The 18,387-nt window shown below is 55.2% G+C and overlaps 1 protein-coding gene across 1 annotated transcript in view; it reads right to left on the minus strand.

The window, feature by feature from the left end:
• Window positions 1-2,480: 2,480 nt before the first annotated feature.
• MED26 (mediator complex subunit 26) overlaps window positions 2,481-18,387 on the minus strand; it is a 52,842-nt gene continuing 36,935 nt past the window's right edge. The window contains exons 2-3 of the mRNA XM_043590309.1: window positions 5,802-5,876; window positions 2,481-5,204 (exon numbers count right to left, since the gene is read on the minus strand). Coding sequence (XP_043446244.1) covers window positions 3,552-5,204; window positions 5,802-5,876 — 1,728 coding nt within the window. The 3' untranslated portion in view covers window positions 2,481-3,551. The remainder of the gene's footprint in view (window positions 5,205-5,801; window positions 5,877-18,387) is intronic.

An 18,387-nucleotide genomic window follows, 5' to 3' on the forward strand; every position in this document is an offset into this window, starting at 1 on the left:
ACCGCCTCGCGCCGGCCGACGCGCCCGCCACCACGTAGCGGGCGCAGGCCCCGCCCCTCGGGTGGGCTTCCGGCGGCGCTAGGCCTATCCCGGAAGCGGAAGGGGGGGACGCGGATCCTAACCCGGTCGCCGCCGGGTTTCCCCGCCAGTGGGTTGGCCTAGGGGACCCGGAGCCAGGTCTCGAAGTGAACGGGCAGGAGCGCAAAAACCCTATCGCGTCAGCGTCTGTGATCGGGCCATCCAGCCGGGGGTCAAACCTCGATGTCCACGCTACATCGGCTCCTTTCAGCCAGATTCCTCATGGGCAGGAGGCAGTGGCGGCGGACAGCAAGGGTAAAAGAGCAGGTCTTTACTGAAAAGAAACCAGATTGTGAAAGCTTCCCATAAGCTACATCCTTTTTCTGCAAAAACACGGGAACGGACTCCCGTGGCCGGACTCCGATAGAGGGGCAAGCCCGGTCTCTGGGAACTCGTTGTGAGAATCACTGCGACGTGCGCTGCGCGGTAGGTATTACCCCATCCCCATTTCACAGACGGACAGACCGAAGCCCAGAGAGGGGAGGCGACTTGGCTCAGGTCCCCTGGCCCATTCGGGAGCTGGGGCCGTGGTGGTCTACTTGGGCACCTGTCTCCAGAGCTCTTGCCGGAGGGAGAGGTGCGAGGCCCTGAGCGCTGATGCCCAAGGCCAGGCTAGAGCAGCCCCAGACCCTAGCAGAGGAAACAGGATGGTGTTTTCAGCAAGATGTTCCTATACCGAAAGACTGATGTGTGTTCCAAACATCACATACTGACGAACTTAACGGGGAGAGGGGGGGCGGGAAATGGGGGGTTAAGCTGCCCTTTTACAACGTCCTTACTTGGCAAATTATAAAGTGGCAACCCAATGGTTTCCAATATGCGAGAGGGAAATCTCAGCTTAACCGTGTTCCCCAAAGCAGGCACTATGTTTGTCCTGGGCTTACTGGACACTCAGAAGTGGTCCCTGCAGGTGGGGGCAGGGAGCAGGGACCCATCCTAATGCCCAGATCTGAGAAAGGGAGATGCTCATAAGATGCCAACCTGTACCCTAGTATCTTCCAGCTGTGCCTACACATCTGTGACCCTTTGTCACAGAGCAAATCACTTCCTGGGGAAGTCCACACAGCAGCAAGGCTGGCCCACGTTACAGGCCACAGTGGACTTAGAAAGGAACTAGTTTCTTCATAGCAAACAGTTCTCTGACATGGCTTTTTTTCTTTTCTTTTCTTTTTTTTTTTTTGTTGCTTAAACTCTGATCATTTAACTTAGTCCTCACAGCTCTGGGGTAAGCACTTTCATCTCCCACATGCGGACACATGCATAGAAGTGAAGTGATTAGGGGGCGCCTGGGTGGCTCAATCGGTTAAGCGTCCGACTTCAGCTCACGATCTCGCGATTCGTGAGTTCGAGTCCCGCGTCAGGCTCTGTGCCGACAGCTCAGAGCGTGGAGCCTGTTTCGGATTCTGTGTCTCCCTCTCTCTCTGCCCCTCCCCTGCTCACGCTCTATGTCTCAAAAATAAATAAACATTAAAAAAAATTTTTAAAAGAAGTGAAGTGAGTAACATAGAGCCACGCAGCTGATAGGTTGCAGGTCCAGAATTCAACCTGACTGTCCTCAAAGCCACTTCGCGGATCCACTGGGCGCCCATCCATTTCGCCTTATCTTAGGGTGGGTGTGCCCCGCACCAAGGCCGTGTCATAGATAGATCCCTGCTGGTTCTGAAATTGTGGTTCTGGGTTGACTCCCAATGCTCCCGGACCCCTTGTTTTGCCCCGTGGGACTGTTCCCCTTCAGGGGAGGCAGCTCCCTCATCTGTGAAAGGAAGTAGGTATGTCCAACGTGACCTGTTCTGGAGTAAAAAAAAAAGACCTGAAAACCAAAATCTTAGCTTATGGCTTCAGGGGTGAGGGAGAAGAAGGAAATATTATCACTTTGTAGTCAAGGCAGAAAAGTTACTTTTAAAAATAGCACCAGCCACACACTAAGACAGCCCCAGGCCTTCATGGGGAGCCAGAAGCCTGGGACCAGAGCCAAGGGTGGCTTTGCCAGACATGGCTCTGGGCCATGCCCTGTAAGAACTACAGCTTTTTGTGGGGCAAAACGAGGTTACGGAGACCTGGGACATGGAACCTCTGTGGAGGGCTTCCCTGGGGCAGGAAAGGACCGGACAGAGACGGGGTAACATTCCTGCATGTGGACAGTGACCAGCATCTGTCACCCAATGCTAGTAGGTGACCCCGGAGGCGGGACAGGCAACAAACGGCCCGAATGAGTGAAAGGCGGGTGGAGGTCAGTCTTCATGCAGAAGGTTAATAGGCTGACTTCGCCACTCCCGGCCCTGCCGGCCTCCCTGCAGTCTGGCCGTGCAGCCCAAACCTTGGACACGGGGTTCACATCTTCGCAAATGCAGAAAGGCTGATTTGCCTGTAAGGGACCACATCAATAACGGTTCTGAGACTGGTTTGTGCAAATGGTTTTTTTTTTTTTTTATTTCCACATTTATATCACAAGTTGTCCACTTACTGGACCAAATAGCAAAGTTGCTCCCTTCTGTGTCCTGAGAACACAGAAGTCTAGGTACTGTACATTCACTAAGGCTCCTTGTTTTTGCAAATCGCGTTTATGACAAATAACCATAAGGCAAACGAATCTAAAGGAATGGTTATGAGTGTTTCCAGCGCACAGACAGGTCTCCTCTTGCCCAACAGTACAGCTTACACACCAGTAGCACCCGCGATTACTTTTGTCTTTGGGGTGGGGGTGGGGAGGGGGGGAGTCTGGAAAGGTGAACTTTTCAAGATATGTGCAGGAAGGGGAAAACGAAAAGGGAGAAAGAAAGGAAACTTATTTGGCTGATGGTCAGATGGAAAAGGCGGATAAAATAAACTCCTAGAACACTTAAATTTTTGCAGCATTTTTTTCAAAACCGGGTCTTCACCGAAACCAGATAAAAACGTGTGGATGCCCATGGAGCGCAGGTCATAGCAGCCGGCCAGCTGGCCCGCTGCAGCTGCCGAGCTGGCACCGTAACTGAAGCACTGGCCGGTGGGGGTGCAAACAGAGGCCACGGTGCACGTACACCCACTGCCTCACACACTCAGGGCCAAATTTAGAAAAAGAAAACGCAAATGGAGGAGATGCGTGCTTCTGTTGCTGTGTTTAAAGGTAACCTCTCCCACAGGTTTTCTGTGCCTGCCTGCAACTGAGGTCCCAGCTTACAGGTGCTGGGAAGTGTCCACACCGCCTCCGGGGTGGGGAACTGACGCTTTTTATAGCTGGTTCGCTATAGAGTTCTGAACTCACTTTGCCGGCCTTCCTTCCACACGGTCCTTCCTTTGCAATTTTGTTAGTAAACTGGTAGCAGCATTTCACAAAAGAAGGAGAATTTTGAGGGAAGGGTTCGGAGAGACCTCGAGACTCCCGCCCCCTCCCTCCGCCCCGGGCCGGACTCCCCGGCTTCCCAAGCACTGGGGGCAGCCCGCCCGCCGTGCTGACTGCAAGGTGGGAACGCACCGAGAGGCCGCCGGGCCGCTCAGTCCAAGCAGACATAAGGCAGAATGTTCAACCGCCCGTCGTCGCCGTGCGGGTCGAGCGATATGCACTGCGTCCAGTCATACCAGTTACCCTGTGTGTCCTGACACCCGTTCACCCCAGGCCACCGGTGGCCCTGGATTCTGTCCAGATCGTCCTGTGTGACCTCGCGGCTCAGCCCCGGGCGGTCCGTGGGCGCGCTGTGAGGCACCAGCACGTGCGGCTGCCTGGCCCCACGCCGGGTGCTCTCCTCCTGCCTCAGGTACTCGGACATGAAGTGGTGGGCGCCCGGGGTCTGCGCGCCCGACGAGGAGAGCAGGCTGCTCTGCCGGCTCAGGTAGGACTGGATGATCTCGTTGCGCGACAGCTCCTTCCAGTTCGTCTGTTCGAAAGGGCTCTGGAGGCTGGCCTTGGCCTCGGGCTTGTCCAGCTCTGTCCTGGGCTGCTCTGTGTGCACGGGGCTGTCAGCCCGCACTGGCTCTTTCTGGGTCAGAGGTTTGATCTGTCTGGTCATGGGGTCAAAGGTGAGCTTCCGCTCTTTTAACCGGACGGGCTTGACGCCCGCCTCGGCCACCTGCCCGTCCAAGTTCACCGTGTAGTCACGAGGCCGGTACCTCTTCTTCTTTTTGCTGTCCGAGCCGCCAGAGGAGGCAGCGTCGCTGTCCGCCTTGGAGGAGTCTGGGGAGAAGCCGGCCCGGGGCAGCAGGGGCTCGGCCGGCGGCAGCCCCACTTTGCAGCCCTGCCCTGCCGGCCGCTGGTGGCCCTCGGGCTGCTCCAGCCAGCGCACCGGGCTCTCCGCACTGGGCAGCAGCTCGAGCCGCCTCACGGGGGGCGTGGACGGCCGGGCCAGCGGAAGCGGCGACGGCACCTGCGTGGCGTCGAGCGGCTGGGGCCGCGGAGAGGGGCTGGGCGTGGAGCCCTTGGGCGCGTACGGGCTCCGCTGCCGGGCAAAGGAGCCCTCGTGCCGTGAGTTCCGGGGACTGAAAGAGCAGCGAGGCGGCCCCTTGGGGTGGGGGGGGCCCGGAGTCTCGTCCACCCGGTCCAGCTGCTGCAGCACCGCAACCTTGGTCTGCAAGCAGGGCCCGGGCGGCTTGCCGAGGCCCGGGGAGCTGGTGTGCGGCCGCACCGCGTTGACGGGAATCTTGCCGCCGTGCTTGTCGTTCTCGCCGTGCTCCAGGCGGCCACCCTCGGGGCCCGTGTGCCCGCTGCCGTCCAGGGGGCCGGGGAAGCTCTCGGGGCTCCCGCCGATCCCGTTGGTGGGGAGGGGGGAGGAGTTGGGTACCAGGGAGTCGTGGCTCGCCTTGGAGACCTTGGGAGGTGGCCCGGGGTGGCCGAGGTCACGCTGGTCTCCCCGGCGCTTGCGGCTGCCCAGCCTGTCCAGCCGATGCCCCCGCAGCCTCTGGAGGTCAATGCGGTTCTTCAGGTCGTGGATGCTCTTGGGCGTGCCGGCCGCCCCCGCCTCCGGCCGGCAGTTGTGAGCACCCCCGTTGGCGGAGCCGGCGCCCCCCGCCAGTCCCCGCAGCGCCGCCTCATTCTGGTGCACGGGCTCGATGAGCTTCTGCCAGCTCCGCAGCAGCTTCTTGGCCCGCTTGGCGAGCTCCTCGTTCTTCGTCTTCTTGCGGACGTCGTTGATGAGCTTCCCAAGTCGAGTTTCCTGCAACCAGAGAGGGACGATGACACGCTTCTGGGACAGGAAGTCCCCGTGAAAAGGGAGCAGAGCCGGAAACCGTGGGAAGGGCCCCCCCGGTCTTTGGACTAACCCCACCGACCCTTCCATCACAGAATTCCTGGATACAAAACCCATAGGGATTTGGGGGTCCTCTGTGACATCTACCTTCTCAAATTTAGTCCTCAAGCCTTAGGGCCCCAGGTGGCATCTCAGAAGCACCATCCCACAGGCTCCCGGCACCTGGAGACTGGGGACCGTCAAGGCCAGCGCAAGAGCACTTTGCCAGGGAAGCTCTCTGGGTGAGAGCGCTCTATGGCCAGGGCAACAGTGAAAGGAGGGATGGAGCCAGCCTGGCTCACCGGAGACGCCCCCAGGCATGCCTCCCAGCCGGCCCCGCGGCGTGACAGACACCCTGTGCAGGAACGGGCCCCAGCCAGGGAACTAAGGCTACCCAATTCCCACGCTACCCAGAGGAAGACGTGGCTGCACCCCCGCCACACGGCACTCGCAAGTCCTCAGGTTGGGGAAGCCTGGGCCCGGCCCACCCGGCTCCTCCCCGCGTTGGATGCCGGGGACACTCACCTCCAGCGCCTCTTTGGTAATGGGGTATTTCTCCAGGCTGGAGATGACTTCCAGCACCGCCACCATGTTCCGGATCTACAAAACAAGAGCCACTTGTCAGACGTCTGCCCTCCTCTCTGTCCTAGCCCACTCTGGCCTCTGCGTCCCCAAGAGCCAGTGGAGTCAGTAACACCAGAGCTTCTCCTCGCCCCACGCAGCCTTCGACCTGCTCCTAAGGCCAACAAGGCGCCCAGTGGTCACCCCCATCCACCTCCTCTAGTGCATGGGGTACAGTTTGCCAGAAGCCCATCCATGGTCATGCCCACCTGCCCAGGTGCTTGTCACAAAGCTGAGACTTGTGACATGTATGAGCTAGGATCTGCTCTTGCTATGGGAGATGTGCTCAACCCTGCCACCTCATGGGGGCGGGGGCGGGGGGGGCAGGATGCTGAAGGATTTAGCAAATAAAGCACTAAGCTTAAAAGATCCACACCGGCATTCCTCCTTGCAGTGTTCTCAGCTTTAGTGCACTTCACAGATACTGTGTCTTTCACAAACCGAAGGTGTGCAGCAACCTTGCATCGAGCAAGTCTATTGGGGCCATTTTCTCAAAAGTATCTGCTCACTTCGTGTCTCTGTGTCACATTTTGGTAATTCTCACATTTCAGACTTTTTCATTATTATTATTATTTGTTATGGTGATCGGTGGCCAGTGATTTTTAGTATTTATTTATTTTGAGAGAGACAGAGACAGTGTGAGTGGGGGAAGGGCAGAGAGAGAGGGAGAGACAGAATCTCAAGCAGGCTCCAAGCTGCCAGAGTAGAGCCCGACGTGGGGCTTGAACTCACGAGACCACGAGAGATCATGACCTGAGCTGAAACCAAGAGGCAGACAGACACTTAACCGACTGAGCCCCTCAGGCGCCCCTGTGATTAGCGATTCTTGATGTTACTGCTGTAGTTGTTTCGGGGTGCCACAAACCACACCACACAAGAGGGCGAACTCCGTGATACTCTGTGTGTTCCGCCTGCCCCACTGCCCAGCCCTTCCCCATCTCTCTCCTCTCCTTGGGCCTCCCTGTTTCCCGAGACACAACAGTGTTGAAATTAAGCCAATCGGCAATCCTACACTGGCCTCTAAGTGTTCAAGTGAGATAAAGAGTAGCATGTCTCTCACTTGAAATCAAAGGCTAGAAATGATTACACTAGAGGGGAAGGCGTGCCGGAAACTGAGGCAGGCTGGAAGCTGGTAGGCCTCTTGCGTCAGTTAGCCTGGTTGTGAAGGCAAAGAAAAGTTCTTGAAGGAAATTAAGCTGCTTCTTCGGTGAACAAACACGAGTGGTAAGAAAGCAAAACTGTGTTACTGCTGATGTGGAGAAAGTTTGAGGTCTGGACAGAAGGTCAAACCACCACGACGTTCCCTTAAGCCGAAGCCTCGTCCGGAACAAGGCCCTAACCCTGTAATTCTACAAAGGCCGAGAGAGGTGAGGAAGCTCTCACGTTGGAGGCTAGCAGACACACGTCGGGTCACGAGGTTCCAGGAAAGACGCCATCGCCCCTGACGCAGCAGCACAAGGCGAAGCAGCAGGTGCAGACTCAGAAGCTGCAGCAAGTGATCCAGAAGGATCTAGCCGAGATCATTCACGAAGGTGGTTGCAGTCTAAACAAGACTTTTTTTTCTCGAAAAATTTTTGGAAGTGTATTTATTTTGAGCACGAGTGGGGGAAGGTCAGGGAGAGAGAGAATCAGAAGCAGGCTCCGCACACGGTCAGCATGGAGCCTGTTGTGGGCTCAGTCTCATGAACCGCAAGCTCACGACCTGAGCCGAAATCAAGAGTCCCCCATAACTAACTGAGCTAAATAACCCATGTAGGCGCCCCTGAGCAACAGATTTTCAGCGGAGGCCAAACAGCCTTCTATTGGAAGAGGATGCCATCCAGGACTTTCAGAGCTAGAGACGAGAAGTCAATGCCTACCTTCAAAGGACAGGCTGACTCCTACTGGGGGCTAATTCAGCTGGTGACTAAGCTGAAGCCTGGGCCGATTTACCACTTGGAAAATCTTAGGGCCCTTCAGAGTAATCGGCGCTGCCTGTGCTCTAGAAATGGAACAACAAAGCCTGGAGGACAGCACATCTGTTTACAACATGGTTTACAGACTCTTTTAAGCCCACTGTTGACGCTTACTGCTCAAAAAAAAGGATTCCTTTAAAAATAGGACTGATCAAAAAAAAATTTAAAAAGTAAAAATAAATATGACTGCTCACTGACAACACACCCAGTCACACACAAGCTCTGACAGGGATGTGCAAGAGATTCACGTGGTTTCCATGCCTGCTGACATAACATTCATTCTGTGGCCCATGGATTAAGGAGTAATTTCAACTTTCAAGTCTTATTAAGAAATACATTTTGTAAGGCTGCTGGATCTGGGCAAAGTAAACTGAAAGCCTTCCAAAAGGGTTCACCATTCTACATGCCATTAAGGGTATCTGTGATTCGTGGGAAGAGGTCAAAATATCAACGTGCCCAGGAGTTCGGAAGAAGTGGATCCCAGCCCTCACGGATGACTTTGAGGGTTCAAGACTTCAGTGGAGGCAGTGACTGCAGGTGTGGTGGGAAGAGCAAGAGAACTAGAATCCGAAGTGGAGCCTGAAGACAATAGGCCTGCAGTGCTCCGATCTCGTGACAAAGCTTGAACGGAAGAGGAGTTGCTTCTAACGGACGAGGAAAGCAGGCTTCTTGAGCTGCAATCTGCTCCTGGTGAAGATGCCGCGAAGACGGTTGGAACGACGACACAGGGTTCAGAACGTCACAGAGGCAGAGTGGAGGGGGCGGCGGCAGCGGGATTTGAGGGGACGGACTCCGATTCCGAGAGAAGTCCCACCGTGGGTGAAATGCCACCAAACAGCATCGCGTGCTGCAGAGAAGTCGCTCGTGAAAGGAGGGCTCCTTCGACGCAGCGAACTTTACTACTGTCTTAAGACATTGCCACAGCCACCCCAGCCGTGAGCGACCACCACCCCGATCAGTCAAGCAGCCGTCACGTGGAGGCAGGACCCTCCACCAGCAAAAAGATTACGACTCGCAGAAGGCTCAGATGACGGTTAGCATTTTTTTTAGCAATAAAGTATTTTTTAAGTTTTTAAAATTTTTATTTAATTTTATTTTTAAAAAATGTTTATTTTTGAGAGCGTGAGCGGGGGAGGGGCAGATAGAGAGGGGGGACAGAGGATCTGCAATGACAGCAGAGAGCCTGATGCAGGGCTTGAACTCACGAACCACGAGATCATGACCTGAGCTGAAGTCGGACGCTTAACCGACTGAGCCACCCAGGTGCCCCCCAAATTTTATTTGAGGGACAGTGGGCGCATGCACTCACAGGTGCACAAGCGGGGAGGGGCAGAGAGAGAGACAGAGAGAGAATCCCAAGGCTCCATGGGCTTGATCCCGTGAACCATGAGAGCATGACCTGAGCCGAAATCAAGAGCTGGACACACGGGCGCCTGGGTGGCTCAGTCGGTTAAGCCTCCTACTTCAGCTCAGGTCATGATCTTGCGGTCTGCGAGTTCGAGCCCCACATCAGGCTCTGTGCTGACAGCTCAGAGCCTGAAGCCTGTTTCAGATTCTGTGTCTCCCTCTTCCTCTCTCCTCCCCCTCTCATGCTCTCTTTCTTCTCAAAAATAAATAAACGTTAAAAAAAAAAAAAAAACAACAGTTGAACACTCAACTGACTGAGCCACCCAGGTGGCTCAGCAATAAAGTATTTTTAATTAAGGTATGTACATTGTTTTGTTTTGTTTTGTTTTTTTCTTTGGACGTAATACTACTGAACATTTAACAGACTACGGTACAGTGTGAATATAACATCTACAGTAAAACCTTGATTTGCAAGCATAATTCCATTCCAGTAACATGCTTGTAATCCAAAACACTCATATATCCAAGTGAATTTCAAGAACCATTGGTTCAGTTGTGCTCATGTGACATCCAGCGTCATATACTACTTGTATTGCAAGACATCATTTATCAAGTTACAATTTATTAGAAATGTTTGCTCGTCTTGCAGAACACTCACAGAATAAGTTACTTGCAATCCAAGGTTTTACTATATATGCACCAGGAAACCAAAGCATTCATTGACCTCCCTTTACTGCAATAGTTGCTTTATTTCGGCAGCCTGGAACCCACCCCACAGTATCCCTGCATACAATCATCCGATCAGTTTGGTTACATTAGCAAGACCTTTAAAGTTCATCCAGAGACACCAAAAAGTCACAAAGTGGGGAGATGACAGATGCCACAGTGCCGTGAGGATCTGCATCTGGAACACAGAGAGAACCTGGCCCGGGAGACATGAACAGGCACCGGGCGGAACGGGAAACTGCAGCACCTGTGCCCAGCTCTCTCCAGAAGCCACGAGCAGCTGCCCTGCAGATGTGCCCACCAACCGGCAGAAGTGGCATCTGATGGTACTAGGTAGTTCAGGGGCCCAGCCAAGCCTGGGGAGGGATGGGCTTTGTCTGGTGGTCTCCTGTTTGCAGATCTGACCCAGCCACTCCATGCCCCCCCTCATACGATGTGTTTTCACACAGCCCTGCTTTGTGTAACGTAACTACCCCGTGGGGAAGGTACTATTACCACCACATTTTACAGACAGGAGAAGGCACACAAAGGTGCAGGTCAGGTGGTCAAACGTTATGACATCAATGTCTTCCAGGAGTCAATGGAACAGAATGAAAATTCCAAGAGCAACAGAAATGATCAACTGTAGTTTCAGTGCATCAACAAGACAAAGCTCAGACCATGGGGAGTGAAGTCACAGAACATACAGACTGCATGATTCCATTTACACCAAACATCAGAGCAAAGTCACAAATTAAATTTAAAATTTGTCAGACTTGGCCCCTGGCTGGCTCTGTTGGTAGAGCACGTGACTTTTAGTCTTGGGGTCATGAGTCTGAGCCCTATGTTGTGCATAGAGCTTACTTAAAAAATACACACACACACACACACACACACTCAAGCAAAAACTCTTAAGTCTTCTCAAAGAAACAGGAGACTATCTTTGCAACCTTGGGGTAGACAAAGATTTCTTAAGACCCCCCAAAGCAGTAACTGCCCAAGAAAAAAGCCTGACAAACTGGGCTTCATCGAGATTGAGAACTTCCACTTACCTCAAGAGGCAAACAGCCCGGGAGCACTGACAAAGCGTGCCCAGTGAAGGACGCAGCTCTGGAAGAGGTGAAGAACTCCCTCAGCTCAACAACCCCCAGCAGCTGCAGGTTTTGGTGGGCTGGCCGGCTGGGAGAGCCCATATGCCAGGAGGAAGCCCCCCCTCCCTTCCAAGATCACACAGCCCATCACATGCCCACACACACTGGACGGAGCATGCAGGCGAACGGGAAGGGCACAAGGAAAGGTACATGTCCCACCCAGCCGCCACCACCACGGTTCCCTGTAGGTTTCCAAAAATCTTCCTTGCATTGTATATACACTTACCGTGCATTAAAAACAACAACAAAGCAAAACATGATTCTATGCCTTGCTTTTCTCACTAACATCAGAAACAACCAGCATCGCAGACATCCCCCCTTCCCTCTTGCTTCCAGTGGGGTGGGGGTGGAGTGGGGGGGGGTACTTGAGCAGAGCTGTGTCCCCCCTTTTCCACTTACTGTTACAAACAAGGTTGCAATCCCTACCTTTACTAGAGGAGATCCTGGGCTAACACACAAACTGCTAGAGGGGCTATTGGCACAAGGACCAGGAAGGATTGTAATTAGCCCTCAGGGAGGCGGCTCCAATTCCAGGCCCACTATAGGAGAGGAAGGCGGAAAAGCCTGTTTCCCAGTCCTTGCCAGTACTGTGGTGTACCAGTTTCCCGTTGTTGCCAAAATGATGCACATGATCACAGAAGGGGAGGCTTAAACAACATGCGTATATATATCATGTCAGTTGCGGGGGGGGGGGGGGGAACGGACAGTAATGTGGTTCAGGTCGCCCTGTGCTGAGACCCAGCACAGGAGGGTAGGCAAGCCGCCCTCCTTTCAGGGAAGTTCTCAAGGCCGTTTCCTATTCCTTTCCGTGTTGACAGAATTACGCCTCCTTGCTGTAGAACTGAGGGCTCCCTTTTCCTGCTGGCTGGCTGGCTGGCACTGAAGGCCATTTCAGCTTCTAGAGGGCACTGCATTCCCCAGCTCATGGCATCTCAGTTCACTTCCCACGTCTGCAACAGCACCAAGTCCTCACACTGCACCTCTCTGACCCGGCCAGGCAAGGGTCTCTACTTCTGAGGATCTGATTAGGCTGGGCCCACCTCGATACTCCAGGTATGTACCCTTCACACCCACATAGTCCCTTCTGCCACACAAGGTACCCCGTGCCCAGGTTCTGGGGACTAGGATGCAGACATCCTTTGAGGCTTTTACTCTACTGGCCACATGCATTCCTCGACTTTTCTGATCTGCCTTCTTTGCAGCTGAAGGCAGCTGTCACCTCCACCCGCCACCTCAAGTTCTTGGTGTCTTTTTTTTTTTTTAATTTTTTAATGTTTATTTACCTTTGAGGGAGACAGAATGAGGGGCAGAGAGAGAGGGAGACATGGAAACTGAACAAGGCTCCAGGCTCTGAGCTGTCAGCACAGAGCCCGACGCGGGGCTCGAATGCACGAACCGTGAGATCATGACCCGAGCCAAAGTCGGATGCTCAACCAACTGAGCCACTCAGGTGCCCCTCCTGGTGTCTCTTCTGAGTGTAAACTGCAGTGACCACACAGCAACAACAGTGGCCCTCACTCTGCCCGTCAGAGCTCCCACAAGGCTGCCCCTATGCCACGGGGTCCAATCTGCACGTAACCCTAACCCTAACCCTCGCAGTGTTTTCATTCAGGGCCGTGTCCGGGAACACATCTGGATGGCCCCCAAAACCTACTCCAAGCTGCACTGAGGGAAGGGGTCTGAGAGGAGACACTCCATCACTTACATGCCTTTGACGCGCCCCAGACAGGGACCCTGAGCAAGAGGAGATGGGGCAGTGGGGAGGCCGGTACCACAGGGACAGCGAGGCCGCCGTCTCCCTGTCCCCAGCTCTGGGATTCCAGCCCTGATGGGCTCCTGGGCTTGCCACATGGCCTGTCTCCACCCCAGTGACTTCACCCTGGTATATTTAGAGCCCTGGGTCCCATACACTCCTGAACCTCAAGGCAGACTCTGGGCAGCTCTGCAGGCCAGAGTCCCAGGGCCACGTGCAAACCTCTTGCTGTCAGGAACAGCCTGGCGCACCTGCACCGGTGGCCCTTTCCTGCTCTGGCTATCTTCCCTGGGATTCGTTCTCAACAAAAACAAGAACACCTCTCAAAACCACCTGCCAAAGGGCTGTCCCAAAAGGGGCGGAATTCGTAAATGAAGGATGTCTGAGCGCCCGAAGTCTCTCATTTTCTCATTAAGGTTCCTTCAACAGATGCAGATTAATTTGTATTTCCTTAACAATTAATGAAGCCGAGTGTCACCTCCCCTTTCTACCAATGATGGCTGCCCATGTGAGCTGCTCACCATTCCAAGCCCACTTACTCTCTAAGACCACCCTCTTTATTGGAAACAATTAATCACCCGGCCAAGGAGCCCACGGGGTGGTGGTGGTGGTTGCCCCACCCTGTGCACATGGCAGTTGGGCCAGGAAGGTGTCAGGAGTGGGGGAGGACTACTCTGGAAGTGCAAGGAGCAGGCAGGGCAGGTGGGGAAGGCTGGGCAGTGGTGGCACAGACAGGACCCCAGAGGTCTGTTCCAAGGCAGGGCAGGAAGTCGGCAGGTGATTACTGGCGGAAGTGACTCCGTAAGTAGCTCACGGAGTGCCTTCGGATCCTAGACTGGAGGCTGATGGGCACAATCAGGTATCCTCAATAAGACAGGAAAGTCAACGTCACACAGACAGCTGTGCCAGCCAGCGTCTCCAGCATCAAATACACAGGCACCCCCTAAACAAGGCGCCTCCCAACTCCGGCATAGGGAGAAAGAAAACACATCCTCCCTCACACCTACGGGCCACCCCAGGGACACATGCTCCTCACCACCAACCCAGTTCCCAGGGCTCTTATGGGGACTTCCCACCGCATGATAACCAAGAACAGGCACAAAGGAAGCAGAAAGGCCTTGGTTCCTGGGGGTGCCCTCAGGGCACGCCAAGTCACCGGCAGCCAGGCTAACCGGCAATATTAGCTGCTCGACTCACAGTGAACAGGAAGAAGGGGGTCTGGACACGTACAGGAGACAGTCCAAAGGAGAGGACGGCACCCCGCAGCAGCGGCCTGGGTGCGAGTCTGGACCACGGAGCGCAGGACGCTCCCATACTGCTCAGGCCTGAGGCTGGTGACACCCCCGTCCTCCCACACCCACGGTCAAGTGGGAGCAACGAGGAATGTGCACCGCACTCCACAGCACACTGCGCTGTGTGAACCATTAAAGCACACTGCTCATCCTCATCTTTTTATGACACGTTTTAGAGTATTTAGTGAAGAAACGAGGCACCCTGGAATCTGCTACAAAATCCCCTTGGATGTGGGGCGCAGAAGGGGACGAGATGAAGCAATGCGGATTGGCTCTAAATCGGTACCTGCTGGAGCAGGGGCACGGTTACGTTATTCTCTCTACTTTTATGTTTGAAACCTGCCACAAATCTAAAAGGTTACAAATTACACCCATTTCCTAACACGTGGAAGATTTCACTGGGTCTGGAATGAGACGGCAGTTGGCAGCGGTGCGGAGATGAAGTGAACAAATACTTGTTTTTCAATTCCACACGGTGGCTTCTCACTGCACCACCCGGCACCTGCATGGGGAGAGGGGCCGAGGGCTGCTGGGATGCTGTCTCCCTCCAAGTGAGCCTGTCTCTGGCCCCCTCAAGCTCTTCAAACTACTGGGTATGTTCTATCTGGTGCGATCTTTGGAGCTCCTCACCAAGCCCCCCGCAGGCTGCTGAGCTGCTGCTCAACAGACTCGGTGCAAACACTCCTACTAGAGTGGAAAGGGGTCTGGGGTCTGCTCTCCCAAGGTGGGTCCATGCCTCCCTGCAGAGAGCCCAGAGAGCCAGAACTGCTCCTGCATCCAGACCTGCTCTCTGCCCTCAGATAGGGAAGATGCCACAGGGTCCAGGAGACACCCGCCCAGACATGGGCCAAACAGCTTCCTGGGGGGCTCTCCAGAGGGCTGGGGATTGCCGTGCCCACGGAGAGGGCAGGTTCTGTGGTTGGGTTCCCAGGGTGCTGAGGCCAGGGAAGGAGAAGTCAGCGAGAGGGGGCCCAGGCTTCTGACGTGACGGCAAGCCCCAAGTCGTACCAAAGCCCTCACCCATCTGTGGATGCTAGAGTGTCCGTGTCCACACAGGCCTGAGGTCAGAAGCCAGGGGAGGTCAGAGTCAGGGAGCACCTCACAGCAGGGCCAGGCCAGGGCAACAGTAACCCAGGGAAGGGACAGCTGGCCAACGCTGCCCTGTGGCTGCCCTCTGAAACCCGGGGATGCCACTGGCTTCTCCAGAGTCCAGGACACCAAACTGGCTTCAGAAAACCTGCCGACAGCAGGGTACAGGGAATCATCTTTAAAACCAAACCCAATGGAAAGACTTTAACTGGCCCTCATCACATGTCTGAAAGTTGCCCTGTGAATAGGATCACTGGTCTGACCCTGGATCTGTGTGCAGAGCTGGGGCCAGTGCAGTGGGGTACACCCACCCCTGACCAGCTTCTCCTCCCCTATTTCAGGGGATATGCAGGTAAACCCAGGCCCTGAGTAATTAATTAGCACCCTGTGGGGGATTTCCAACCCCATGTGAAACAGGAACTGAAACACTAAGCTTCAGAGTCTCTGAGCCCATGGCTGACCATTCTGTTCTCCACGCATCAAGGGTTCCCACTCTGTCTCAAATCCCCAGTCTCTCAGGAATTAAGCTGGATGTGTGCAGCCATGGTGGCAAAGGGGAAACCCTGTGCTCCCTGAGCTCTGAGCACTGGTGGGGCCCAACGGAAATGAGCCAGGGCAGGCCCACCCAAGCCAGATTCTCATCGGGCTGTTGGGTTCCCCAGGAAGCTGAGCTCTCTAGCTTTTCATCCTTGAAAGCCCACTTTACAGATAAAGAAACTGAGAGTCTGAGAAGGTAATAAAGATTCAAGGTTCATCACTCAGCTAGAAGGTGGCGGAGTGTGGTCTTATACGAGCCTGGCAGAGACTCTGCCTATCACACACAGGTGCTTTACTAGGTGAGGTGAGGGAGGGCACCCAGATGCCACCAGGCTGGTGATGTTGGCATCCCGTCCGCATACTCTCCCCAACCTGCCCCAGCAAGAAACGCACAGGTTATAGTTTCTTGAGCCACCCAGGGCCAGTGCCCTCATGCCCAGCACATCTCTGGGCTGCCTCTGCCTTCCCTCCAGGGTAGCCTAGAGCCAGGGAGACCCACACACCTATCCAGCATAACAGGGGCTTCAGCTCACCCCCAGTGTTCACCCTAAGCAGCAGGCCACTTGGTAAACGACAACAGCACTCAAGCCTGCCTCCCGCTAGGCCCCGGCAATGGCGCACACAAGCCTTCCTGCTTCTGATGCTGCACACCATGTTCCCAGGTGGGTGTCATTCTTTCTGTGACTCAAACTGCCTCTGCCGCGAGCTGGTGCGAGAGATGGTGGCACCTGCACCCCCCAAAGATCCTGGCTGAGCCCAGCCCATGTCCCACCCTGTCTCCCTGAGGAAGGAAAAGAAGTCAGTGTGGCTTGATCCTCCCTCTTGGCTCTGGAAGGTGCATCCTCCTGGCCCTGCTGTGCCCTGCCTGGTTCCACAGCCAAGCAGGAGTAAGAGGAACCTCCCTTAGGTCATCTGCACTCTGCCTGGCCAAGATGCCTTCTTCTGCCAGGCCCCCAGTGGCAGCCTTGCACCCACAGGGTGAAATCTCTCTCATTCATGGCTTCTTATAGGAAGAAGGACATGGGGGGGGGGGGGGGGGGGCTGTGTCCCAGCTGCAGCAGCCAAGCTCAACACTTGCAAAAGCACAAAAGTACTTCCTCATCAGAGGGGCCCATCTGCTCCCCAGGAGCGTCCACAGCTGGAGCATGGCCACTGCATGCATGGCCCTGATTGTCACACTCACAGCCCACAGAGCACCCACGACCAGAACATGTAACTGCAGCTGCAACTCAGCCGAGGGGATGGAAACCCCAGCCTGGGCCCAGAGAGCGAGCCAAGCAGCCTGCATCCCACGAGCAGCACAGCACAGGAAAAGGAAGGCCAGGGCAGTGGCCGGAGCTCCCCGTCAGCTCTCCGTCAGCATGAGCGGCCAGCATGAGCGGCTGCCATCCTCCATCACTGAGGGAGAGGCTAGCAGGTGAGGGGGTGGGGAGGGCAGGAGAGGCAGCACTCTCCCCGCAGCAGCAGTCCCCAAAATGTTCCTCTCTCCCTCCTACTTTTTATTTCAGCAGCTCTCTCCAGCGAAACTATGTACTTAAACTTTCCTGACCTCTGAATCAGGTCAACAGGACACACACAATTCTCATTACGATCCGGTCCCTTCTGAGAGTACAAGAGCTCTCAATGTGTCATCCGTGAACTGGTTCGTTCCTGCACTGATACAACTGCAAAGTCAGAAAGCCAAGCAGAGCACTTGTTTGCAGGGGGGTCCAGGTAGCAGAGCATCCGACGACAGACAGCACTCCGGTCAGGGTTTCTCCTTCCCACCCTGGCACTCCCAGAGGAACAGCCAGGAAGAATACCACCTGTGCCAGACATAATGGCCCGATGCCCACGGGAGGGGCACCCACAGCGTTCGACCCACATGCATGGAGAACACAGACAATCCAAAGCGAGACCCAGCCAGCTTTACAGGAACTCATAGGGGCCAACCTCCAAGAGACCGTTAAGCAAACCATCGAGGTGACAGGAGTGCGCTCCAGCACTGCCACATGAAATACCTGGTGGTAGGGCTGGGCGGGAAAGGGCCAGGCGGGGGAGCTGTGCAAAGATGCCACGGGGCTGAACCTGGCCTCTACTGTTGGCCCAATTTGAACTGAAGCAAGAGCAGCCACCAGTCAGCCCAGCTCCTCCCCATGAGCAGGGAAGCCCGAGGGAAATGCTGGGAAAACCACACATCATCTCTGCAGACCCAGAACGGGTGTGCTGACCACCATCCTGAGAAACTGTGCCCACGGTGGGGGGGGGGGGGGGGGGGGGCCAGGTCAGGTGCACCCTGCCTACCCACCACCAGTCTGCTCTGTGGTCTCTGAGATCCCTTCAGGCAGTGCAGTGCCCAGCATGGTGCCAGGCTACCAGTCTACCAACCTGGGCCGCTATAGGATCTTGGGAGCCAAGAATACTCCAGAATTCCCCCAACAAGTCAGCAGTTGCTTCCTAAGCAACTACGGCAGGCCTGGAGTATGCAGGAAGGCAAGTGTGGCCCAGGCCTGAGGTGTGGATGGAGACGGCCAGAGGCAACAACAGAAGCAAAAGGGAAGCACCACAACCAAGGCTCACCTGAGCGGCCAGGAGCCCAGGTGCAGGGGGACCGGAACTGCGGCTACATCCAGAGAGTGCTTTTAAAAAGGAGGAGTAGGCTGGGCAAAAGTGACCACGCCA

Source organism: Prionailurus bengalensis, chromosome A2 (genome assembly GCF_016509475.1).
Source record: "Prionailurus bengalensis isolate Pbe53 chromosome A2, Fcat_Pben_1.1_paternal_pri, whole genome shotgun sequence".
In the NCBI taxonomy this organism is placed as follows: Eukaryota; Metazoa; Chordata; class Mammalia; order Carnivora; family Felidae; genus Prionailurus; species Prionailurus bengalensis.